The sequence below is a fragment of the Gilbertella persicaria genome (genome assembly GCF_025201335.1).
Source record: "Gilbertella persicaria strain CBS 190.32 chromosome Unknown B0P05scaffold_21, whole genome shotgun sequence".
In the NCBI taxonomy this organism is placed as follows: domain Eukaryota; kingdom Fungi; phylum Mucoromycota; class Mucoromycetes; order Mucorales; family Choanephoraceae; genus Gilbertella; species Gilbertella persicaria.
In genome coordinates this window covers 166,306-190,281 of record NW_026251982.1, presented here as the reverse complement: position 1 = coordinate 190,281, position 23,976 = coordinate 166,306, and the positions used below count along the sequence as shown (strand labels likewise).

The following is a 23,976-nucleotide window of genomic DNA, read 5'->3' as shown; positions in this document are numbered from 1 at the left end:
TTTTTAAACAGTCTACATGCCAAAGTTTAAATCACTCTGCTTTACTGTCAATCATGTTAACTCTTTAAAGTTATTTATCTATATAAGCATCGAAAAGAACAAGACCAGAAAGCAAAATAAGAATGTAAAGCTAAGCTCTAAAGGGGTGGCTTAATCACTACTGTTGCAACCCCGAGTGTTCAACGCATAAGACTGGACTTTTTTTCACTTTCTTTCTTTCTTTCTGTACAGCTATGCCTCGCCACTCAAAAAACAATACTGCTTCCAGCGTGTTTACGTATCATGAAGCACACACTCTTGACTATGGAACAAAAAGAGTATGTTTATTTTAATGTCAATCTCAAACGACTAACATGTATGAATTAAAAGCAACGTTTAGGTCGAGATTCTTATCGAAACTACAATGCCTGCTTCCTTTGTCTTCAGACTACTCGAGATCCTGTTGCTTGTAGTAAAGGGCATCTAGCTTGTCGTGAATGCATGTATGAATCTATTTTGCAACAAAAGCAAGCCATTAAACAGGAGCAAAAGCTGTTTGAACAAAAGGCTCAAGAATTAGATAATCAGAAGCAATTACAAGATCTTGAAGCAAAACGCGTTCTTTTAGACACATTTGACAAGACACAGAATAGTGTCTTGGGTGATCGTCGTCCAACTATTCGCGATGGACTAAAAGATGAACCCAATAACAAAAAGCGTAAGTTTTCAGAAGAAGAAGCTAAATCAATAGCAGAAAAAGAATTGGAGAAGGCTTCATTACAATTACAGAAAGACAAAGAAGAAGCTTCTAAACCTAGACTTGGGTCTTTTTGGGTGGTATGTTGTGTCTGTGTATGTTTACCATTGGCTTACTTTTAATAGCCTTCTGTTACCCCAAGCGCTGATTCTACTTCTATCGCACCTGTCAAAACACAAGTTTTGTGTACCGCATCTGAAGAAACACATTCTTTGACTCTCAAGTCATTGATTGATGTCAAGTTTCAGAAAGAAGACAAGAATAAGGATAACAATGTATGCCCTGCTTGTCTCAAGACATTAACAAATTCCATCAAACTATCAGGTAAACTTGTCAATGCAAGTTTTTTTTTTTTTTTTTTTTTTTTTTTTTTTTTTTTTTTTTTTTTTTTTTTTTTTTTACTAAGCTGCTCTTTTGTATTCTAGTCATGCGTAACTGTGGTCATGTCATTTGCAATACTTGTGTGGATATGTTTGTAGCAAAATCAAAGAAATGTTACGTTTGTGAGACCAAGACAAAGTCAAAAGATATTGTAGATATGAGTCCTGAAGGCACTGGTTTTGCTAGTGCAAGCACAAAAGCAATGGCAGAAAAGTTCAATTTGGCTTTTCAATAATAAAGACAAAATACTTTTACTATTTATTCTGAAGGATATATATATTACAATGGATAATCTTTCTAATAATATGTGCTTGTGACATCGTCATTGCCAGTGATATCACCGTATTCAAACATACCAAGTCTGCGTCTGATAGCTTCTTGTTGAGCCTCCTCAAGTGTCTTGATAATAGATTCGTTACCACGAGCATAGCGCACTTTAGGTGTTACGACAGCTTGACCATCTTGCACCATATCCAAATTAATACTAGCTTCAGCACTAGTAGATTTGCGGAAATCATAAAGAGTCAAGCAAAGGACATTACCTTCTCTTGCATCTACATTAGCAACCAGTTGCTTATTGGCAGTCAAGTCTCTGAAGCGTTCAACAGCTTCAATACCATAATCCTGATCGCGCTCAGGTGATTTAACAAAAGACAAAGTAGCTTCATGAGCTTGTGCCTTAAGTTGCTTAAAGTTTTCAGGCAAAGTGCGGACGCGGGAGAGTGGTAAGGTTTCAGAGTTACCATAATCAATATACAACACTTCAATGCCTTCGTGAGAAACACGACGTACTCTGCCTCTATACCAGCAATTGTCTTCAGTAAATTTAGCACTGACGTTTTCACCTACGCGAGGCTTGAAAGCAGGATCAGCAGGGCGACTGTTTTGGTATTGACCAAGTTCAGTCATTAATCTCTCCAACTTGGGAATTTCATCAGTGATTTTTTGTACATAGAAGTGAGAGCCACTGATAATATCAGACACAACAACGTCAATGTATTCGCGGTTAGGGCCAGCAGCAGCATCTTGTTGCTCATTTTGAGTAGTCTCTTCTGTGTAGTCTGCCCAAATACCTTTCTTCTCACTTTTAGCTTCACGTTCAGCACCATAGAGTTGGTTGACATAATGAGATTCATCAGCAGAATATTCATGAATATTAGCTAAACCCTTAGCCAATAATGCGACAGCCAAATTTTCTCCATTGACAAACAAACTACCAACGAAGCTGCCAACCTTGTCAACATTTTCAACTTCGATTTCAACGTCATGTTGAAGGCATTTTTGAGAAACAAACTCTAAAGCTTCTTGACCAAAAGGCTCCGATTTGTCTTGAGGAGTACGACCTACACGAGGAGCACGAACACCAGACAAAACGAAGGACAAGCGGCAGTTTTCTTTGGGAACCCAGACAAACAAACGAGAACCGTTAGCAACGAATTCAACAACAGCAGGAATTTTTCCAGAACGCTTCAAGAAAGTTAAAAATTGACGAGATTTAGCAGCGTTTTCGGATGCATCAACAATACGGACAACAGGAGGATCTTTGGGGCTGTGGACGCCCTTTTGCTCTTCTTGGGCCTTCTTTTCGGCGACCAACAATTGGTCGTAACAGCGAGAACGATCGTCGTCGTCCTTACGATGACGAATCACAGTGGCTAAACCACGAACAATCAATTGTTCAGCTACGTTTTGACTTCCAACAGTGACAGTAGCACAATCCTTGGCTTCGAAACCATCTTGGGCAGGTTTATGATAGTCAATAGTGACATGGACTTGCTTGCCAATCAATTTCTTTCTCAAGAATTCTCTTGCTTCAAATTGATAGCCAACTTCTTTGGCGTCTCTAGACTTGGAGTTAGGAGCAGAAGAGCCAGCACCACGAGGAGCTTGCTTGACACTAGCCAATTGGATCTTCTTTTCAACACCACCGTTCTTAGTCTTTACAAGAAGAGTATCACCAGTAAGAATACGAACAACAGTAGCGTCAAAATCGTTGAAAGATGAGTCTACCTTCTTGGAAACAAAATCGCGCCAAAGACGAAGCCTTTTTTCCTTAGCTGACTTTTCAGCATTTCTTAAAGGTGTAGGGCCACTTGTAGTCAGAGTGATTGACCAATCAACACATTTGGCAAGGCCTTGAGCCAATAAAAGTTCGGCAATGTTACCTGCAGGATGCTGAATAGAACCAACGAAATTCTGTCCACCTGACTGAGCAAGACCTTCTAAAATCACCTTGACACCACGTTGTAAAAGACGGGATTCGACAAAAAACTTGCATTCTTCTCCGAAAGGTTCAGAAGTAGAGGTTTCATCATTATCGCGCTTACAGGCGGGTGCTTTGATGCCTGACAAAAATAAAGTGACAAATTGTTGTGTTCCATCAGGCAAAATCAAAAGAACACGGAAAGTAGAACCATCACGGACTTGCTCAATAACAGCTAATAGAATACAAATCATTAGATCATGTACCTTTCAATTAGGCTTTTTCCATACCATCTAATGGCTTTCCCTTGTACTTGTTCAAAAAGGTACGGCCATCACCATCAAAATTGAATGAAATTTCACGAATGCCCTAATAATGATAGCAGCCCATAAATTTCTTTTGCAATCCAGAATATCTATACATACCTTTTCTGTTTCACTCCAAATACCAACTTTAGCATCTTGAGCTTCTTGTTGTAATTGCTCGAGCTTTTCGAGCTGTTCTTCTTGATCTTGGCGAGTCGTCTTGCCTTCTCGTAACTTTAGCCAACCTGCTTTCACACCTAATTCAGCAACATTATCGCCGTTGGCAAGGTAAATGCTACCGTATTCGCGTTGTGTGGTAGGAATAGTGTACTCTGATACAAAAGAAACCTCTTTGCCAACCACTAATTTTCTCAGGAATTCACGAGCACCGAAACCAAAAGGCTACGTGACGTTAATACAAGCTCATCATGTTTTGCATATGTGTGCACTTGCCTCATCAGAGCGAGTAGTGTTACCGAGTCTAGGAGCTTGGACGTGTGACAGGGCCAAGAGGCGTTCAGCGGGAGGACCGTTGGGTCTAGGTTTACCTCGTAGAATGACAGTGTCGCCTGACAACACGTTCTTGACAATAGCCTTGTTTACCATAGTATCTATATTTTAAAAAGAAGAAAGAAAGAAAAAGGGACAGAGCGGGTAAGTGAAAAAAAAAAATAAGCATTCGCGTACAACAACTGTCCAATAAGAGCTTGCCTCAACAGTTAAACATTGTGCGACTATGCTTTATTGAAAAGAATTTCCTTATTGATTTGAGTGTAACCGCATAACAAAAATTTAGGATGTAATGGTCTGATTTTATTCTTTAGGACAAGTTTTGCATTCTTCTTTTTCTTCAGTATTGACGACAGTTTCTTCCTTTTTACGATCAGAATGGCCTAAAGATCTTTCAGGTGCAATGATATCTCGAACCAATTGTTTCTATATAAATTATGAATAAAATCACTCTAGTAGTAGCCAACATACCAGCTCTTTCATCTCAGGAAATCTTTTTGTTATTTTGCGGTCCCAAACAACAGCTATCAATATGGTTAGGGAATACAGAATAAAATCCAAGTTCACTTTACTCTCATTGACTTTGACATTATATATACCAACATCGCCAGGAATCAATGCAAGCTCTCCGATATCATTCTCAAATGTTGTCAAAAGCTCTTGACCCATCCAAGCTAAAATTATTGGTTAGGAAAAATATCCAAAACTGCGATCTAAACTTCAGACATACCAGCACGGAGCATCCAACGACATTTGGGACAGTACTAATCGTAAGCAAGAGACGTTTAGAGAGAAAAAAGCGCGTTATTTCTATTTATTTTTTACAGCTTACTTCGATAGAAACTCTAGGTTTAACTTTTTTGTCTGTACTAGCCATCAAAAAGAAAGTGATATTTTCTTGGACATTCTGAAGTCAGTACTAAAGTACTAGGCTTCTGATTGGCCAAAGCAGTTAGAATTTACAATTTCCGATTGTGTCTATCAAAGCGTAGATCGCCTCTGAAGCAAACTTCAACTGAATACACATGACTTAAGTTCAAAAAAAAAAAAGATAGCCTGATTATTACCACGAAAAAAAAAGATTAGTAGCCTGATTTATGGCACTCAATAAAAACTGTTTCTATTAAGACTTCCTCATAGATTTTCAAAGTTTAGCTTGTTTATTTGCTTATAGGACTTCATCTATAGCAATGCACTCTTTGAACATCCATTCTTGATAGCATTCTTGATGCATACGATGGCTATAAAATTTGTTGATAATTATTCTTACTATGAGACAGAATTTGATAATATTCAGACTACAACTTGAAGGTTGCGACACCGAATGGCAAGAAGGATAAACATGTAAGTCAATTCTTTCGTCAATTTCAGTTATTGCATATTTTTCTTTTAGAACAAGATCTAGTTCGCTTTGCATTGTTTTTATGAAAAAGAGAAAAAGAGAGGAGAAAATGACAAAGAGATAAAAAAATACCATTTATATATGTATTGGCAACGGGATAGAATATTGGATCTTGTTTATTTTTTAATAAAATGAAATTGGTTGAGTTTTTGTTATTTTTCTGTTAAGAGAGAAAGCCAGGTTATGATATGCTAATTGATTATTCTTCCGCGATTCATTTGAAAACCTTTGAATGCATTGCATTATGGTCTCCTTCTTCACTGGTTTAGAGATAGTGTCATCAAATATACTCGCCTGTTGAAGCGTTTTCTCATAAGCAGTGACCGCAATAATAGGTGTATTCTTATTGATATTATTTGTAGATTTTATCATACGAGCAGCAGCTTCTCCGTCCACTATGAATAAGATTAGTTTTCATTTAATTTGCTCTCCGCTTAGCTTACCAATAGGCATTCTGATATCCATGAAAATCAAATCGAATTGCACTTTATCACCCATAGCACAGCGGATAGCTTGCGCTCCATTCCTTACTACCACACAACGACAGTGTAGTAAATGTAGCACGGTTTCCAAGATTTTGCAGCTAATAGGATTGTCGTCTGCAATCAGACAGCTGAGAACTTTAGGGGTTGTCTCACAATCTAAAGGATGTGGCGCTTGAGGCACCATAGGCGGGACACTTTCAGCGTACTGACTGTCTGTAAAAAGATTGCTGCTAACCGCTCGACTCTCAACAGTAAAAGTTGGAGTAGATGGAGACGTGGATTCAGAAGTAGAAGATATTGCTATTGAAGGGTGAAAGACTCGATTTCCCGGAGAAGAGACTGATCTAGATCGTTGAGGAACTCTGCTTTCTGATCTCTTTAATCTCTCTGTACGACTTAAAGGTGAATGGGCCATATCAACGGATCGACGGTAGGACAAGGCGTTTGATGCCCGAGTTGAAGATGATGGCGATAATGTGAGAGGTGGTGTGCAGGGTAATGAACTACTATTTGTGAATTGTAACGTATTTGATAGTAACAAAGGGGCTAGAGTTGACGATGGTGATATACTGAAACTGTTATTGCCACTTTCATTGCGTAAAGAATTTGGATCTGCTATAGAATTTCTCTTCTTAAGAGACCAGCTACGAAGCCTATCAATAGACGCATTTGAAGACGAAGATGAAGAAAGACTTTCATGACGTATTCTTCGAATAGCTTCTTCATTAGCCTTTTCAAGTACAGGAAGGTTTTTGTAAACAAATGCTCCAAAATTGGCATCGTCTAACGACTGACATGACTCTTGGTTCTCTAACAATGAGATGTTATCTGGATTCTGTTCATTGATAATTGCCTTTGCTCGTCTGACTTCTTCCAAGACCAAGTTTTGTAAATTGTCTTGCTGCTGTTCTTCTAGCATTGTGGCACCCCGTGAGTCGAAATAGTCTGTGTCTTCTTGGTCCATTGGTTTAGGAATAAATGAGGGTGATTCATGAAGTATTTGATCCCATTTGATGTCCTTGAAAAAAGGATGCTGTTTCACTTCTTCAGGACCATTTCTACCTAGCCTTTTTTCTGGATCAAGTGTTAACAATCGACCCATAAAATCATATGCGTCTTCAGACAGGTCAATATCATCTTTATGCCAGTTGATGTTGCGCGAGAGAATGTTTTCAAACACTTTATCTGGTGTTTCTGCATGAAAAGGAGGATAACCATACAGGAATTCGTAGCAAATTACGCCTAAAGCCCACCAGTCAACCATTGAATCTTGGCCTGTTCCAAGAATACTCTCAGGTGCAAGGTAATCGGGTGTTCCTATTGCATAGTTTGAGTGGTCTTTGTCCTCTTGTGTGTTTGAAGGGAAAGAAACAGGCGTTAGTATTCCAGGAGATAGTATGCCTGAAGTAACTCGCTGTCGGTGCGATCTTGGTGGTTTTGAAGCTGGACTGTTGCTAACACTATTATCAAATGAATCTTGATTGATTGTAAATAGGCTGTTATTACAACTAAGTGAATTAGATAAAGGTAAGGATTCTTCGTTCGACAATGTGCTTGCATGAGAATCACGCCTATTCTCTCCTCGATCAAATAAAACACTGAAATAAGAATGTTTGTATAACTTATCATTGTTTACTAGAGGTATATTGGCAGCTGCAGGGAAATTTGGCGGTGTCGCTGACCGAGAAGGTGCAGGCGATGTTGGTGGCATAGTAGACGGTTCTCGGCTCAATTCGTCACGCACTCGTCTATCCAAAAAGCCAATACGAGAAAGACCAAAATCAGTTAACTTGAGATGCCCATTTTGGTCAATCAGTAAGTTATCTGGTTTGAGGTCACTATTAAAATTTAGTCTATATGCTTGGAATTAACGATTAGCCTTACCGATGGATGATTTTCTTTTCGTGAAGATAACTCAGTCCTAACGTTACTTCTGCAAGGTAATTGCGAGCCCAATCGCAAGGTAAACTTCCAAGCACTTTGATTAAGGATAAACAATCACCACCGTTCAAGTATTCCATTACCAAATACAGATAGTCTTTTGATTGAAATGTATAGTATAGTTTGGTAACAAATGGACTGTCTGTTTGAGTCATTAAAATCATGCGTTCTGCTTTGACATTTGTCACTTGATTCTTGGCAATCATGTCAGATTTTTTGAGAAATTTGATAGCATAGTAATCTCCCGTTACTCTTTTCTTTGCGAGGAAAACAGATCCGAAAGCCCCTTTACTAATTGGTTTAATTATATCAAAATCCTTGATGCTAGGAGCTACCGAACGAGCCGAAGAAACAGGAGATCGAGAAACAGATGATTTTCCAAGCAATGTAGGAGTTTTTGGAGGCTGTCCTAACGTACTCTTTTTTCTTGAAGGCTCAGTATCGATAGATAAAGGCTGTAAACAAGGAGAGGCTATTGGCGTCTCAATTGTTTCCATTTCATAGATTTTTTGTTGATTACTATTGACTGTGTCTATTGGGTTATGCATCGTGGAGGTAAGCTGAGGAGTGTTGGTCATGAAGCAAGCCTTGTTTAGTTGCTTTGAGATTCTCTTGAAATGTCTGCTACTGCTTTTTTTCCCTTTTACTTTCCAGTCTTTAATCTTTCTGAAAATGCTCTTCTTTCTACTTAAGATCCCTTTATCCTCGTTTTCTTCTTTAGGTAACTCTATTGTCTCTTTTGTCACCTCTTGAGGTTGCTCTTTATTATTCTCTTCCTCGGCTAACTGACTTTGATCATCTTTTGAATTTTGACTTTTGTTTTCTGGAAATACAAATTCACTCCAATTACTGTCCTTGATTATATTCGTTTTAAAAATCTGTCGTATTCTTTGATTATAGTCGATACAGTTTTGAACTCGATTTATAGCGTCTACTTTAGATTTGATTATTATTTCAATGTCACGAATTAACGATTCTGTGTCTGGATCATCTGTTTGTGGTGGACGATAATATTGAATTTGAATAATTTTTGATTGATTACTTTCCAATGCAATATCTTCTATCGTACTTGGAGTAACTATAGACAAGGCAACCTCCATAATATCGCGCAATGAATTATATTTCTCTAATTCTGATGTTTTCCTTTCTAGAGGGCTAGACATGACTTGCTCCAGTGGCAGTTTATCACCGAAAATGGGATCATTTTCTTTTGAAAAGCTTGGTTGATCTTTTTTGTCGTCCAATGCAGAGTCTGGATTTTGTTCAAGTTGTTCTACTTCTGATTTGGTTAGGTCACAGAGTCGTTGAACATAATGTTTAATTTCTGCTAAACTGTCATTGCATGTAACTACATCCATTTCAGCACGATGTATTTCAGCACATAGTTCTGAGTGCTGTTCAAAAAATACAGCCATAACCCGGCGCTCACAAATGTTGCAAAGAACTGGAGGAAGCCCTAGAAGATGAGGGACTGAAGTGATATCAGAACCGGTGGGTGCGTCTCCATGAGAAATAGATCTTCTCATTGAGGACGTTTTAATGTTTTGCAATGTATCGTCATGAACTAAATTTTTTGGTTCAAAGGGCTTCATAACCCACATTGTATGACTAGGTTCTCCTGTCACTCGATTGTACATGAGCATTCCTTTAGCTTCCATTTGAATTGTGCCTTTAGATTTGTCTGGACATACAGTGAAAACAACTTCAACCGTTCTTGAATCATCTGCCAACATTTCTTTTGTTGCGATTTTGAAAACGTTTTTGTCTTCATCTGATAATAATTGTGAAATATCTAAGCCAATGGCAGATTGAGGTAAAGTACTAAAGACTATATAAGCTACTTTGAATGCATCTTTCAATTTTCTACTTACCCAATCACATGATACCAAATAGGGCTTAAATATTCTATAGCTGTATTAGCAAGAGACAACTCCATAACGATAGTACAGCTTTGACCTATCTCTGCATTTTCTTGCAACTGACTTGCTTCGGTTTCAGGCCTGCTTTGGAGTAAGCTGAGTACAGCACTATTTGTCCTTGTGTGCATATTCCCTATGTCACTTGCTATTTCTCCTGTAGACTGATTACCAGTTTTATTAGATCCAGTTGGATTGAGTGCTGGTGTCATTGTTGGCGTAGATGCAATCGAAGTGGATGAGGCGGTCCAAAAACTGTGCTCAGCTTGCCACCATTCTATCACTCGATTGAAAGCAGCTACACATAGTAATAGCTGAACGTACCATTCTTTGCAAGGCCACTCCTTGTGTTGTACCCATTGAGTGCCAATGGATTGTATACTAGAAACAGTACTTGCACAAGCTCCCGTGTTTTCCAAAAATACGTAAAGCTCAGTATCCAAAACACTTTGAGCCAAACAAATTAGGTCTTGCAGAGTCAAAATAAAAGGCGTGGGTAGATATGCATCCTCTGATATCATTGTAGCAAAATCTTTTGAATCTTGCTGATAGCAATCAGGTGCCTCAAAGGATGTAACACCATCTACGATAGGCTTCTGTTGACATTTATTTTTTGTCTCGATATCAGAATCTACAGCTTCCAGGTAAAGTAAGCCCTTTTCAACGTATTCATTCAGTCCATCAATGATTCTTCTTAATTCCAAATTACATGCTGATTTTGCAGATAGTAATCTTGCTTTGATTGTGCGTCTAGGATAGTCATTGTTGTTACTGTTTTTGCGAGTGTACGGTGAGACAAAGGATTCATAGCCTTCACCAAAATGAGCAAAGGGACTTTTTTCACAATGATTGAATCGATATCCCACGCCTTCTATAGCACTTGATGCTACCTCACAATCGATACCATCTAAGCAGTGGTGATTTCCATTCAAAAAACAATGGCTATCAATATCACTTGCATTCGATTCAATGGGAAATTTGTATTGGGATTGCTGCAAGTTTATATGCATAGCATCGTGGTGCTTCTGATTTGATTTATTAAGTTCTTCTTGGACCAATGACCACCATTCTCTTGCCTGCGGAAGAAGTGGATTTGGGGATATATCGTCCATCCAATTTGTCCATTCGGTTTGTCTGTGTTGGGCGCACCATTTTTTGATTTTGGCAGAGCGGGATATCTGTATTTTGTTGGTATATGGATCTTGTTTAGGTGAGTCTTGCTTGAGTGTACGACGTCTGATGGGAACACTTTTGGAGCCTATCACACAGCGAAACCAATAAGTTTAATTGCATAACACTATATTAGTACTACCTTCATAAGCTTGAGGTGGTAATGTAAAATATTCTTCTACATCTGGAACAGACATGGCCTCGTTATAGTATAATTCAGGATCTGCATGAGTTGAGTTGTTGGTCCTGAGAAACATTGCTGGGTAAACAGGTGACTGATAGTCGGTATCGCCTAGAACAGTAGGGTGTATTTGCTTTTCAGTTGTATCACTAAGCTCAATTTCTGTTATGTCTTTATCATCTTCTAGTTCTGAAGGTAAAAACAATGAAGAAAAATGAGAACTAGACATTTGTTTCTTCAAAAATGATTGAAGTGATTGTTGATATTCAGGAAGACTAGTAACTTCAACATGAGAAGGGCTCTTACTATTGGTTGAAAAAGTACAAGTATCTTCAGATAGTCTATGAGTCAGTCTTAACTGATCGGTTCCTGTTTCTAGTGTGAGTAATCTGTGCTAAAAGTTTTTTTTTTTTTTTTTTTTTTTTTTTCGTTTGTTGCCCTACCTTGACCATTTGACGAGATAGAGCCATCTCTAGACAAAAGATGATCTTCGTCGGGGTAAAAAATAATGCTAGTGTTATCAGATAGTACAGAAGAGATAGAAGAGTCTCTTTGATGTCGAAAGATGTCTTCACATGGACTTTTAGGTGACCTCTTATCTCGTAATAGAGATATGAATCCAGATTTGCTACTTGATGAAGGCGAAGAAAAGGATGGTGAAGATATTGTATTTTTTTCGTCGACAAGCATCAATTTTCTGTTAAAGTCTATTGTTGCTATCGAGTTTTTTCTGCTTCGAGCAAATCTGATACTTTCAGGGAGACTGACAGGAGTGGAAGGCGCACTCGTGTAATCACAGCCATTACTAGTATCTATGATCCAGCTGGCTCTCTTTGATTTTATCATATATTTGCCTCCACTTCCTGCTGCAGGAGGGCTGTTATACCGAGGAGAAAGTTGAGCTGATTCGCTTTCTGTATAGGATGTACACTCCTCGTCTACATTATTTGAGACAAAAAAAGATTTGTTACTTTTCTTGTTGAATGTCTTATTTATTTCAATAGGCGTTACTGGCATTTTTTGAGTGCTGTCTTCAAGCGGGGAAAGCGAAGAGTGACTTTCTGGTTTTTTTAGCAGTAAAGGTGGTATAGGTACACTACGCAATTTATTGACTGTTGGATTAGTGATTTCTGCCGAAGTAGTGATATGGCTGACAGTAACGAACGCGGGGTTGGAACGGGTTTCTGTTGTAAAAAATGACTTGACAGGTTTACCCAAGTCAGCGTCTTGAGAAGTTGTTTGTTCCATGCCAATCGTATTTCAATTGACTTACAAATCAAAGTTAATTTTGTCAAATAACAAAAAAAAAAAAAAGAAATGAAAAAAGGGAAAAAAAACTCAATGAGAATAGGCAAACTGCATTTCACGTCACACAGCATGTTTTAATTGGTTCTGATTATTTGCATAAGAAAATCAAAATGAGGTTACTAAAAGTAATCTTAACCTTTTTTATCACTCTATTTGTTCTGTGTGCGTGTGCGTGTACATGCCTCAGCGTGTTTTGACACGTACCTATCATTTGTTTTGAAAGTTATGTTATACTATGCATGTGTGTATACATACGTGACTGAGTATCTTACTCATTCCCTCCTTTTCTCCTTTCCTTGCGTTGTACACGAATACGAAAACGCTGAGGAAGCACAATAGATTGTACTCACCAGTGCGTATCCTGTAATTTTGATGCATAATTACCTTGACAAGAATTTCTTTTGCACACAAACCAATATCAACGCACTCGTGTTGAACATGCAAAAATGCACGGAATTCATTCCTAAAGCATCTTGTGTTGAGTGAATCAAATAATGGGAATACCAAGACGAGATCTTTATTTGCTATTTACTGGGATATTTTGGATATAATGCTACACATAAATCGCTTAAACAAGCAGCATTTTGATGACTCGGGATGATTTTTTGAAAAAAAAAATGTTAGCGTATTTTTTATATTATTTTTTGAGGGAATGCCAAATGCATGTTGTATTGTCTTTCGTCTCTCTTTTTTCAAAAGATTCCATGTACTCCTAGATTCAGATGAAAGTATATGGATATATACACTTGGATATAGCTCAATGCATTCTTCAAAAAACAATGCTTGAGTGGTATTTTTATGCACCTCTAAATAATGAAAGCAATACGCCTTTCAGATATACTCTGATCCAAGATATTTATTTATAACTTACTCTTCTAAAAATAATATCCAGAAAGCTTTTTTGGTTATACTCAAAGTTGATCATACCACTCATTTACATTGCTTGTCGACCGTTTCACTTATTGCCTTTTGAATGAGATTTATAAGCTCTTTGAATTTTAAACTCGTCAGAAACACCTTTGTTTATACTCTGCCTTGTTCGAAGCTGATCCTTTTTATATCAATACATAGTCAATCATGCTGACGGTAAACAAGTCTCAACAGCTGTTTCTATTGATTTTATAAAGACAAAGCAAAGAATGAAGCATGATACGATCAAAGAATGCTTTAACTTTGTGAATTTCAATGATGCCAAAATCTTAAAATCAAACCTTTTTTCATCTAGCGCATTTTTCTATAGTATAGTTGACGAACAAAAGCAACCGCAAAAAAAAAAAAAAAAAGCTTTGGTTCTTCTCACTTGCTTTGGCTATCCAAGCACTTCAATAGCTCTATTTCTTGTCTTGTGGAGGCCAAAGAAACGACAAATACCGGGATTTGAGCAAAATGCGAGGATGAGTATTTGGCCATTTCTTTCATGTTGGTTTTCGGGTAAAAAAACGGCTCAAAAGTGCTATGTAACTATCAAAGACTGTTTATCTATGAATCTTGTGTGCGATTCTATCATTTATTTTATTTTGTTCCCTAAAGATCAACTTTATGTCTGCTATTTGTTGAACTAAATACTCGATGGTTTTTATAGCTTAAGACAAGCTGGTCTGTTTGATTCGATCTTTTAGCACATAACACTTCTAGATGATACATCCAGCTGTGCAACTACTTGAGTGTAAATAAAATAAATATCCATATTGAAGTAACCATACTTCCAAAATAGGAAGAGTAGCTATTTTCAAAGTAGGTGGTACAACGAGAAAGATTGATAAATTCACATTCTTAGTTTGATTGCTCATTCTCTTTTGTTCTTGATAATGTCACATTTGCTTAGGTTACCTTTGGAACTTATATCAGAAATCTACAGTTATCTAAACACTAAAGACTTGCTACAATGTCAACTTGTCTGTCATCAGTGCTCTGAGGTGACATAAAAAGCAATATACTCGGATATCGAGCTAAATGATCAAGAGCAAACCTATTTGTTAGCAAGAACTGTAACCAACACTTTCCCTTCATTAGAAAAGCACTTGAAACGCTTAATTATTGACTATACCCCAGGAATTTTACCTTTCCACTGTTTTGAATCTATTATAAAACGCACTTCCAACCTTCAAGAGATACGATTCCGACAAGCTTTTCTCGAATTCTGGAGTGCTTGTCAAAAAACAGAGGAAACTTGAAGCATTTGACTTATATTCCTTTTCCTAATGGTCACCAAGAACTCGATTCATATTATCGAATAACAGCAAGCGCTCGAATCTCATTGAAAAGCTTAATGGTATGTGATTTTTTACGCAATTTGGATAAATATGAAAAAGAATATCACATTCTTATCACAAGCCTTAAATACTATCAAAAGCTAGAAGAGCTAATTTATATATCAGTCGACAAGTTCTCAGTTGATGAACTCAATGGAGTTATTGATAAAATGTCTTCATTGAAAAAGCTGATTCTAAATATAAATCAAAATCTGGTTACATCACCTTTATATTTGCACAGCTTTGAGCCGAATAACAAGATAAAGGATCTGACCGCCACTGTTTGTTTTGGTTCAGAAGAATTCCTCGCTTATATCATCAATAAGTTTCCCAATTTACAATACTTATCCTTGAAATGCGGCCTACAGCAGAATTATTTGGATGGTTTTTCAATTATATTTGTCAGACTATTTAAAAAGGTTGAAGAAATTCAATATATTCTTTACCCATGTAGGACATATAATAGAATTTGTATCCATCTTACTAGCAAAACTCTCCAGCAGCCATATAAAAATGCTTTTAAGGATCGAATATTCGTCCGGAACAAAACTTGAACTGGCTTATTCCAGTCAGGAAGACCCTTCAAAATCAAAAGTACAATTGTATGTAGACACTGGAATGAATTTGCCTCTTGTAAGGCCCACCATTATGCCACTTGGCGCTTTTATCGACTCATTAAAGATATCAAGCAGGGACCAGTACTCACCATTTGTGTGTAATGAAAGTGCAAGCATAATTGGTTCTGACAGTCTACATGAAGCAGTTATTGGCTCCCGAGACATCCTTGCAGATTGTATAAAACTAAAGGAACTAACACTATATCAATATCGCCTTGTTGAATCAAATGGTGAGGCTAGAGTTAGCTCGCCAATAGAGATATTGTTTCTAAATTACTGCCAATATTCTCCCTCTGCACTGCTAGAACTATCTTATCACCTCACTAATCTGAAGTATCTAACACTGAATGAAACAAATACGCACAGCTTTGAAAACTTTGAGTGTTCGCATCTCTTCATAGATATGTCCTATACTTCTTTTGATACTTTTGATTTCGGTCATTCACTGTCATTCTCTTGGTATACTTATATATACGTGAAGTTGTCTACTATCCATGGAGAAAAATACGTTAAATGCGTTAAGGGAGACAGCCACCAAGCCACAGCGCAAGAGTATGAGAAGGGAATAATAAACCAACTGATACTTACTCTTGAGCTAAAATGCAAAAAGATCAGAAGGCTTCAAGCATACTATTTAAATGAACCAGAACATGTTACTTACATGTATGATTTGAATCAATAAAAAGTGTAAACTGCCATATTAGCTTTTTTCTTTAAAACCCAGATCACATTGGGGAAAAAGTTCGGCCCCTAGTCGTTTAGTGATTTCTGTGACAAAGAAAAAAAAACTTGACACATTATTTTTTCTTTTCCTTCTTGTACTCTTTCTTTGTTCAACCACAAGAGATAGAGAACTATAGGTTTGACGGAGGTTTTTTTTTGAGACAATATATTGACTATTTTGCCTAGCAATGAGCGACAACCAAGAGAAAGAGCAACAACTCCATGTCGAGAACCAAGCTCCTGAAGAAGGTAAGAAGGAGAGAGAGGAAAGGAAAGAGAAGGGAAGAGCAAATACTTAGTAGCATGATATAGTTGTTGAGGAGGCATACGAGTTAACTGTCAAGTTGCCCGGTACTGCAGGCGAAATCAAGATTATTGTAAGCAAAATTTAGAAAAGGGGAAAGAGAAAACTCATATTTTTTTTTGTAGACAAGTCCTCGCGAAGCTATTCAAGACATAAAGCAATCCATTATGGAATCCCCTGATACTTGTGCTCATTCTTGCTTCTATTTAGCTTACAAGGGAAAGAGAATCAATGACTTTATGGAATTGGGTGAAGTAGAAGGCATTACACCTGAAAGTGAACTTGAGTTGATTGAAGGTTAGGAAAAAAAAACAATAGACAAGTGCATTTATGGATAAATAACACATCTATAGACAATTACAATGAACGTGATGTTAGACTCCACATTACTCGTCTTCGCGATTTGTTGGCTGGTCCTTACAAGCCTAGTCCTTCCACAGTGGGGATTGATCCTGCTATCTCTTTCTTGACAGCTGTTACAGGTGTAATTGGTAAGAAATAACACAATCTACTTAGAATAGACTAACATTAAATCTCTATAGATGAAGAGGTCAATACTGAAGCTGATAAAAAGATGGACGATTTGTTCTCTGATGAGCCTGTGCCAGAGCACGTCTTCACTAACGTTAATATTGAAGAGCGCTCTAAGCTCTCCAAGTTGACACCAAGCAACTTTCAACGTGTTGCACCTGAATGTATTAAGAGTTTGACACTTTCCGGATGGAACCCCGTGCCTCATGGACAAAAGCTCAAGGGTGATCTGTTGTATTTGGCTGTCACCACTTTGGAAGGTGAGACTGTCCACATTACTGCTTCTACTAAGGGCTTCTTTATCAACAACTCCTCCAACACTAAATTTGATCCTTCACTTAACTATTCCAAACGTGCTTCTGCTCACTCGCTCATCACTCTTTTGCAAAAGACTTCTCCTTTGTTTGCTGCCAAGTTTAGCGAATTGCAAGACTTTATTACTCGCCATCACATGCTTGAAGTTCTTCCTGTCAACACTTACTATCCCAATCATCCTTGGGCTGTTGATACTCCTCAACATCTTTATGACCCTTCCAGACCCTGTGAACCTTTCTTGGTTGCTGGCTCTGATGCAGTTGAGTCTTTGCGTGATTGGAACGACGAACTTCAATCTCATCGTGAATTGCCCAAGTCTGTACTTCAGGAGCGTGTTTTGCGTGAGCGTTTGATCACTAAAGTTCAAGCTGAATTCACTGAAGCAGCTGTCCGTGGCGCCATGGCTGTTGTCAATGGCTCCGTTGTTCCTTTAAACCCTCTTGAAGAAGAAGAGTCACACATGTATGTTTACAACAACATCTTTTTCAGTAAGGGTAACGATGGTCGTGGTATTTTTGAAGAGCTCGGTGCCAACGAAGCTGCTCATGTAGCTACCGGTAAAGATCTGGAAGGTGTCAAGATCTTAAACAGCATTGATTCCGATGGATTGTACACTTTAGCCAGTGTCATTGTTGATTATAAGGGTGCTCGTATTGTTGCACAAAGCATTGTTCCTGGCATTTTCCGTCGTCAAGATGAAAACACTATCATCTATGGTTCTGTTGATAATGGCGTCAAGATTTCTGCTGATGAAAAGTTCCACGAATCCATCGGTAAAGATGTTGCTAAGTCTCTTCACTTGGCTGAACATGCTGTGATTGATCAAGAAAACACTGAATTTAAGCTTTTCGCTTCTCAAGAGACCAAGGGCTTGCTTGGTGCTGATGGTCGTCGCTACATGTTGGATCTCTATAGATTGAACCCAGTCGATATTGAGTTCCAAGAAAGCGAATGTGTAGAAAAGGATGGCAAGCCTGCTTATCCTCACAAAATGACATTGTTAAGGCCTGAATTAATGAGCTTGTTCTGGGAACACAAGTTCAGACAATGGGTCAAGGTCAAAACTGAAGAAATTAAGAAAGAGAGAAACGATGCTAAACCTGCTGCTGTCGAAGAAGCTAAAGCTGAACAAGAAGCCAAGGCTGAAGAAGCCAAGCTCGAAGAAACCAATGTCGGAGAAATGGAAAAGGCCCAAGAAGAAGAGGATGATATTAAGATTGATGTCAATGAATTCAAGCTTACCTTCAATCCTGATGTTTTTACTACTGCTAAGCTTCCTCAAACTGAGCAAACTAAGCAAGAAGAAGAAACTATCCGTGAAGCCTCTAAATTTTTATCCAATGAGGTCATTCCTAGCCTTGTTCTTGACTTTGCCTCGTATGCTATTTCACCTCTTGATGGTGATGCCCTTACTAGAGCTATGCATCGTCGTGGTATCAACATGCGTTATCTTGGTAAGCTTGCTGAGCTCATTTCCCTCAGCAAGGATAAGCGCATTGAACATGTCCGCAAGCTTGCTATTCAAGAAATGATCATTCGTGCTTCTAAGCGTCTCCTTCGCAAATACCTTGCCAACTGCTCTTCTGAAGAAGTCAGTCTTTGTATCTCTCATTTCTTCAACTGCTTGCTTGCTTCTAGCTTCAACCCCAAGCCCTCTCCTATCGTACCTGAAGGTACCAACAGAAACGATTTTGAATGGGCTCAGCTTACGCCTGCTGCCTTGAAGATTCTTGTTGCTCAACAAGTCTTGCTTCGCTTCCGCTACAAGCTTGAAGACGATGCTATTGAGCAGCTTAACTTTATTCCTGCTCTTCGTGAAATCTGTATCCGTGTTGGTGTTCAAGTCAACGCTAGAGACTACCGCGTTGAGCCTTACAGTGAAGAAGAACGTGTTGCTTTTGCTGCTGAAGATGCCGCTATTCAAGCTGCCATTGACCGCAAGAAGCAAGAACAATCTCACAGCAGCCGTGGTAAGAAGTCCAAGAAGCAAAACGATGTTCCCAAGAAACCTACTCGTCGCACAACCACCTTTATACCTGAAGATATCTTGAACTTGATGCCCACAGTCAAGCAAGCTTCTTCCCGAAGCGTCTTTGCTGAAGAGACATTTGAAGCTGGTAAGATGAGTATTGCTCAAGGCCATAAGCAATTGGGTCTTGAACTCTTGCTTGAATCATTGGCTTTGCACGAACAAACTTATGGTTTCTTGCATCCTGAAACCAGCAAGTGTTATGCCACTTTGGCCATGATTTATCATCACAGTGAAGAGCGTGAAGCTGCTCTTGATCTTCAACGCAAGGCTGTTATTGCTGCTGAAAGAACATGTGGTGTTGATCATCCAGAGACTATCCATCATTACGTAAGTGAGAATGATTGCATAAATAATGATATACTTATGTATTCTAGTTGAACCTTGGTTTATTCGAACATGCTGCTGGTCGCACTAAGCTTGCCCTTCGTTACATCCGTCATGCTTTGTATTATTGGGATCTTTTGGTTGGTCCTGGTCATCCCGATTCAGCTACAGCTGATGTAAGTCAAGGCAGCTAGTTTCTGCATAAATTTAACATATTTTTTTCTAGAACAATGCTGGTGTTATGCTTCAATCACTCCGTGATTACCCTACAAGTACCAAGTTCTTTGAAAGAGCATGTACTACTCAAGAAGAAATTTTAGGAAAAGATCACGTTCTCACAGCTACAGGCTATCATGTTCTTGCAAAGGCCTATACACTTGAAGGTCACTTTCCTAAGGCTTTGGCTGCTGAAAGAATCGCTTATGACGTCTTTGAAAAGAAGGTAAGGATAGATGATGCTTGTTTACATTGAATATACTAAATGAAAAACTTAATTTGAATAGCTTGGTCCTGAAGATCCTCGTACAAAAGATAGTGATCTCTGGTTAAAGGAATTGACTACAAACGCTGTCATTATAGCTCAACGTACTCGTGAAGAACAAGCCAAGGCTAATACCAAGCCTATTCCTGCACCTGCAAGCAAGAAGGCAAGTCCCCCTGAAATTCCTCGTGGTGAACTTCCCATTGATCAAGTCTTGCAATATATTAACGGTGAATCAAGCTCTCGAAAAGGCAAGAAGAAGAACCAAAAGAAAAAATAAAATCGACTAGAATATATCGTGTATAGAATAAAAATAATGCATAAAAAAACTTTGCTTTTTTTTTCTTCTTCGAAACACCCAATCTTATTAATTTAGAAAAAACGTCTCTCTTTCTCGTTTACAGCAATATGACACAATTAAACAGGCCTAATTGGCATGTAAGGTAAAAATAAGCGGAAGAAAAACTTGTTACTATTTTACCATTTTAAGTTTACTGGTTTTTATTCTTCACTGTTCTATTTTCGGTCTCCGAAAACAGAACATTCTAATGAAATCTAGAAAAACAGTCAAGAAGCAAGTGGAACAAAATGGTAGAAGGGTGAAGAAATAAACTTGATAGTTTGACATCAAGATGCGCAACTATGTCGCTATTACCACAGTGACCAAAACGGATATTTCCCTAAAAGCCATTGCGTCTTTGATTCCCGTAGGCTTAGAAAGCATTTGCTCTATACCTATTATCATTAGACACTTATTTCGTTCTTTATTTTTTTATCATCATCGTGTTTGCCACTGATCGTCGATATCATACAAAAGAGTAAAAGCATTATAAAACTTGAATAATAGGAATTATCCTTTTTTATAAAAAGGATGAGATCTATAATAAGGAAAGTCTTTAGTCGTTCGAGCTTAGATAAAAAGAACACAACCAGCATACGCCCATCGAGCGATATAAGCTTATATCGCGATTTTGAAAGAATCTGAATTTAAAGAACGTCGTAGGATCCCAAATTAAGAACAGTACTCAATGAAATCATCGCCAAATCCGCTTTCCTGTCTCCATAAATATAAAAATCATTGACTCACACTTTAAGCTAATACGCTAAATGGAATAATGTTTAAGAAATTTTTTTTTTTTTATATCGGGATCGAGAGATTACATTAGCTTTCCTGATGATCAAAAAATCAAAAAGAAAAAAAAAGAACTTCTAAAATTACCTTTTATAGAAGTCCTTATTAGAATGGCATATATAAAATAGTAAAGTGTAATAACCATTAAAGAAAAAGTCCCTAATTTTCTTTTTTTTCCATAGCTTTTTTCTGCTTTTTTTTTTCTGCTATTTTTTTTATTAGTCTTTTACAACTTTTGACCTTTTTAAACAACAAGGGAATATAGCATAGCAAAGAAGAGATTTACTGTACATATCACTATAATTTCCTTCCGGCTCACTTGACTATACAAAGGAAGAAAAAAAATTTTTTCTTTCCCCAACATAATACAAAATCATTCCATCATTGAAAATTAAAATTACTATATCCAACAAGAAAGAGAAAAAGAGGAAAAAAGAAGGTTAAAATCATGCAAACTTTACAGCAACAACAAGTTCAATCAAATCAATCACAGCGACAGTACTATCTAGATAACAATGAACAGAGTGTTAGTAATTTCCTGGATAACTGCCATTTACCGCAGTATTTAGACATCTTTCTTCAAGAAGGATTTGACTCTGTTACCTCTGTAAGTTTATTTTTTAATAGCAATTTCATTGTTCTAATTTATTCTGTTTCAAGCTTCTAGAAATAACTGAAGAAGATATGATTTTCATGAACGTGAAACGCGGTCACAGAAGAGTAAATATTGGTACCTGACAAACGAACTAGAAGGGAATAACTAACTTTATATATAGTTGATTCAACGGGAAATTGCCACAATGAAAGGTATTCCACCAAATCAACCTATTGCTACAAATAGGATGGGAGCAAGTAAGTGTTATACAGAGAATTAGAAATTTATGCTAACAAACTATTTGTTATAGAATATGCACCTGACATGTTGCCAAATACACCTCTTAAAATGGAAGACACAAGAAGACCAAGCAACAGATTTGTCTCAAACACTAATGCCAATATAAATGGCTACGTGAATAGTATTCCAAACTCAAGTAACAATTTCTCTGGGTATGATACACTTACTACTGGTCTCACAAGTCCACAAAGTATGAATAGTGGTATTGGCAGCAGTACAAGTGGAAATAGCTCTGGCTCAAGCTTGATGTTACGAACCCGTTTCCAACCTAGTCCAAGACTTGGCAGAAGCAATGAAAATGGCAATGGTAGTAGCGGCTCTGGCGTGAGCAACACGACTGATAGTAGTGGTGGCATTCTCAACAAATCAAGTCCACTAGACAATAATAACAATGTACTCTCGAACAGCTCTAGTAGTACAAACAAGGACGATAATAATAATAATAACGATGCCAATTCACCCAATGATCGAACGAACAGCATTTCTTCTAATGACGATGATGATTCTATTGATACGAATGGTTCTGCGCATACTGCTACGAAACGCAAGTATAGACGACACCCTAAGCCGGATCGAAATGCTCCTATCAAACCCCCCTCCGCTTACATCATGTTTTCCAATGATGCCCGTGCCGAACTAAAAGATCAAAATCTATCTTTTGCTGAGCTTGCAAAAATTGTTGGTGATCGATGGAAGAACCTTACCCACATAGACAAGCAAGCCTATGAACGTATGGCTATGAGAGCCAAAGATGAATATTTAGCTTCTCTGGAGCAATATCGACAAACACCCCAGTATCATCGTTATCAGGAATACCTGGCTGACTTTAAAGCAAAGCAAGATGCTGCGAACCGAATGATTGGAAGAGCAAGAAAGAGAGCCAAGCCTGCATCTCCTGGAAGTGGAAGCATTGCAGACTCTAGTTCTAACGGCAACTCGAACGGCAATGGTAGCTCTGGTAGTGGATCCGCTGATGCTTATGGTGACAAAGACACTGTTATCCGAAGACAACATCAGGCAAATTCCCAAAGTGATGATAATTCGCCACAGCATCCTTTGGCTGAGCCACGTCAACCACAGCAACATCCTTCATATAGTTACGACATAGACAATGTCAACAGCTTACCTTCAAGGCCAACACAACCACATCCTCATCATCCTCACCATCATTATTCACATCATAACAAACACCTGCCTCCTTCCTCTTCTGATTCAGGTTATGCTTCACAAAACCAATATAACTCAAGCGATAAATCAACACCGCAGTGGAATTACCGTTCAAACCAGATTATGAGAGGCATACTGCCGGTAGAATTCATTCATCATAATCCTTCCCATCCTTCTGGCCCGCCTCCCCTTTCACCACATTCGAATAATCCTCAAACACAACAAAAAGCTTATTTACAAGATAAAGACATCGATATGGATGATGATGAAGAGGATGAAGTGGACGATGAGATAGAAGCCAGAGATAAAATGCTTCCTGATACAGTCAAATCTACTCGAAGTGCCTATGGCTCAAAACGAAGAAGTCCACGCTTTACCAAACCACCTATGCAAACATGACTCTGTTAAAAAAAAAAAAAGAAGAAAAATAGCTACCCTACCTCTCTCTCTCTTTTTAAATTTTTTTTCTCTATTATTCCCACTTAAGCTTTTTTACATATGCCTTTTTCTTAGAAAAAAAAAGAAAGAAAAGAAAAACAAGTTAAAATGTGTGTATATCCTTTCTATGTACATATGCAAAAAAGAAATAAAAAATAAAACTCAGTTGAAATAAAACGTTTAATTTACCACGCGATCGTTTCTTTTATAAAGTAAAAATGAGCATT

At 37.9% G+C, this 23,976-nt stretch overlaps 6 protein-coding genes across 6 annotated transcripts; 3 read left to right on the top strand and 3 right to left on the bottom strand.

Annotated features, from left to right (window-relative positions):
* Positions 1–233: 233 nt before the first annotated feature.
* On the top strand, positions 234–1,352 carry B0P05DRAFT_470513 (uncharacterized protein; the record flags this gene model as incomplete). Its single annotated transcript, XM_051574562.1, has 4 exons — positions 234–317; positions 370–816; positions 862–1,060; positions 1,162–1,352. 4 exons carry the CDS (start codon positions 234–236, stop codon positions 1,350–1,352), a joined length of 921 nt encoding a protein of 306 aa, XP_051434598.1.
* Positions 1,353–1,363: 11 nt separating this feature from the next.
* On the bottom strand, positions 1,364–4,231 carry B0P05DRAFT_604058 (uncharacterized protein; the record flags this gene model as incomplete). The annotated part of the gene is made up of 4 exons (XM_051583310.1): positions 1,364–3,555; positions 3,611–3,689; positions 3,746–4,027; positions 4,079–4,231. The coding sequence occupies 4 exons, from the start codon at positions 4,229–4,231 to the stop codon at positions 1,415–1,417; spliced, it is 2,655 nt and encodes an 884-aa protein (XP_051434597.1). The 3' UTR covers positions 1,364–1,414.
* A 37-nt stretch (positions 4,232–4,268) lies between these two features.
* Positions 4,269–5,011, bottom strand: B0P05DRAFT_542837 (Rdx family-domain-containing protein). The gene is made up of 5 exons (XM_051578354.1): positions 4,968–5,011; positions 4,866–4,899; positions 4,708–4,809; positions 4,607–4,659; positions 4,269–4,561 (listed from the first exon to the last, which is right to left on the bottom strand). The coding sequence occupies exons 2-5, from the start codon at positions 4,876–4,878 to the stop codon at positions 4,439–4,441; spliced, it is 291 nt and encodes a 96-aa protein (XP_051434596.1). The 5' UTR covers positions 4,879–4,899; positions 4,968–5,011; the 3' UTR covers positions 4,269–4,438.
* A 597-nt stretch (positions 5,012–5,608) lies between these two features.
* On the bottom strand, positions 5,609–12,548 carry B0P05DRAFT_491594 (uncharacterized protein). Its single transcript, XM_051575326.1, has 6 exons — positions 11,674–12,548; positions 11,192–11,599; positions 9,835–11,137; positions 7,907–9,784; positions 5,981–7,860; positions 5,609–5,932 (listed from the first exon to the last, which is right to left on the bottom strand). Exons 1-6 carry the CDS (start codon positions 12,476–12,478, stop codon positions 5,661–5,663), a joined length of 6,546 nt encoding a protein of 2,181 aa, XP_051434595.1. The 5' UTR covers positions 12,479–12,548; the 3' UTR covers positions 5,609–5,660.
* Positions 12,549–16,212: 3,664 nt separating this feature from the next.
* B0P05DRAFT_637679 (clustered mitochondria-domain-containing protein) lies at positions 16,213–20,444 on the top strand. Its single transcript, XM_051583659.1, has 9 exons — positions 16,213–16,267; positions 16,317–16,379; positions 16,443–16,507; positions 16,560–16,731; positions 16,788–16,925; positions 16,977–19,639; positions 19,687–19,812; positions 19,863–20,078; positions 20,140–20,444. Exons 2-9 carry the CDS (start codon positions 16,319–16,321, stop codon positions 20,395–20,397), a joined length of 3,699 nt encoding a protein of 1,232 aa, XP_051434594.1. The 5' UTR covers positions 16,213–16,267; positions 16,317–16,318; the 3' UTR covers positions 20,398–20,444.
* Positions 20,445–21,403: 959 nt separating this feature from the next.
* Positions 21,404–23,948, top strand: B0P05DRAFT_542820 (uncharacterized protein). The gene is made up of 4 exons (XM_051578353.1): positions 21,404–21,856; positions 21,910–21,969; positions 22,026–22,101; positions 22,155–23,948. Exons 1-4 carry the CDS (start codon positions 21,698–21,700, stop codon positions 23,708–23,710), a joined length of 1,851 nt encoding a protein of 616 aa, XP_051434593.1. The 5' UTR covers positions 21,404–21,697; the 3' UTR covers positions 23,711–23,948.
* The last annotated feature ends 28 nt before the right edge of the window (positions 23,949–23,976 follow it).

Coding starts and splice junctions, on each gene's coding strand:
- B0P05DRAFT_542837 (XM_051578354.1), bottom strand. Junction 4,660..4,707: donor TAATGTCAAAGTCAATGAGA/GTAAAGTGAACT, acceptor CCATATTGATAG/CTGTTGTTTGGGACCGCAAA. Junction 4,562..4,606: donor TTCCTGAGATGAAAGAGCTG/GTATGTTGGCTA, acceptor TAATTTATATAG/AAACAATTGGTTCGAGATAT.
- B0P05DRAFT_491594 (XM_051575326.1), bottom strand. CDS start 12,478: ATGGAACAAACAACTTCTCAAGACGCTGACTTGGGTAAACCTGTCAAG. Junction 9,785..9,834: donor ATTTGGTATCATGTGATTGG/GTAAGTAGAAAA, acceptor TATAGTCTTTAG/TACTTTACCTCAATCTGCCA. Junction 5,933..5,980: donor GGATATCAGAATGCCTATTG/GTAAGCTAAGCG, acceptor TCTTATTCATAG/TGGACGGAGAAGCTGCTGCT.
- B0P05DRAFT_637679 (XM_051583659.1), top strand. CDS start 16,319: ATGAGCGACAACCAAGAGAAAGAGCAACAACTCCATGTCGAGAACCAA. Junction 16,508..16,559: donor CAGGCGAAATCAAGATTATT/GTAAGCAAAATT, acceptor TTTTTTTTGTAG/ACAAGTCCTCGCGAAGCTAT. Junction 20,079..20,139: donor ATGACGTCTTTGAAAAGAAG/GTAAGGATAGAT, acceptor TAATTTGAATAG/CTTGGTCCTGAAGATCCTCG.
- B0P05DRAFT_542820 (XM_051578353.1), top strand. CDS start 21,698: ATGCAAACTTTACAGCAACAACAAGTTCAATCAAATCAATCACAGCGA. Junction 21,970..22,025: donor TGAAACGCGGTCACAGAAGA/GTAAATATTGGT, acceptor CTTTATATATAG/TTGATTCAACGGGAAATTGC. Junction 22,102..22,154: donor TACAAATAGGATGGGAGCAA/GTAAGTGTTATA, acceptor TATTTGTTATAG/AATATGCACCTGACATGTTG.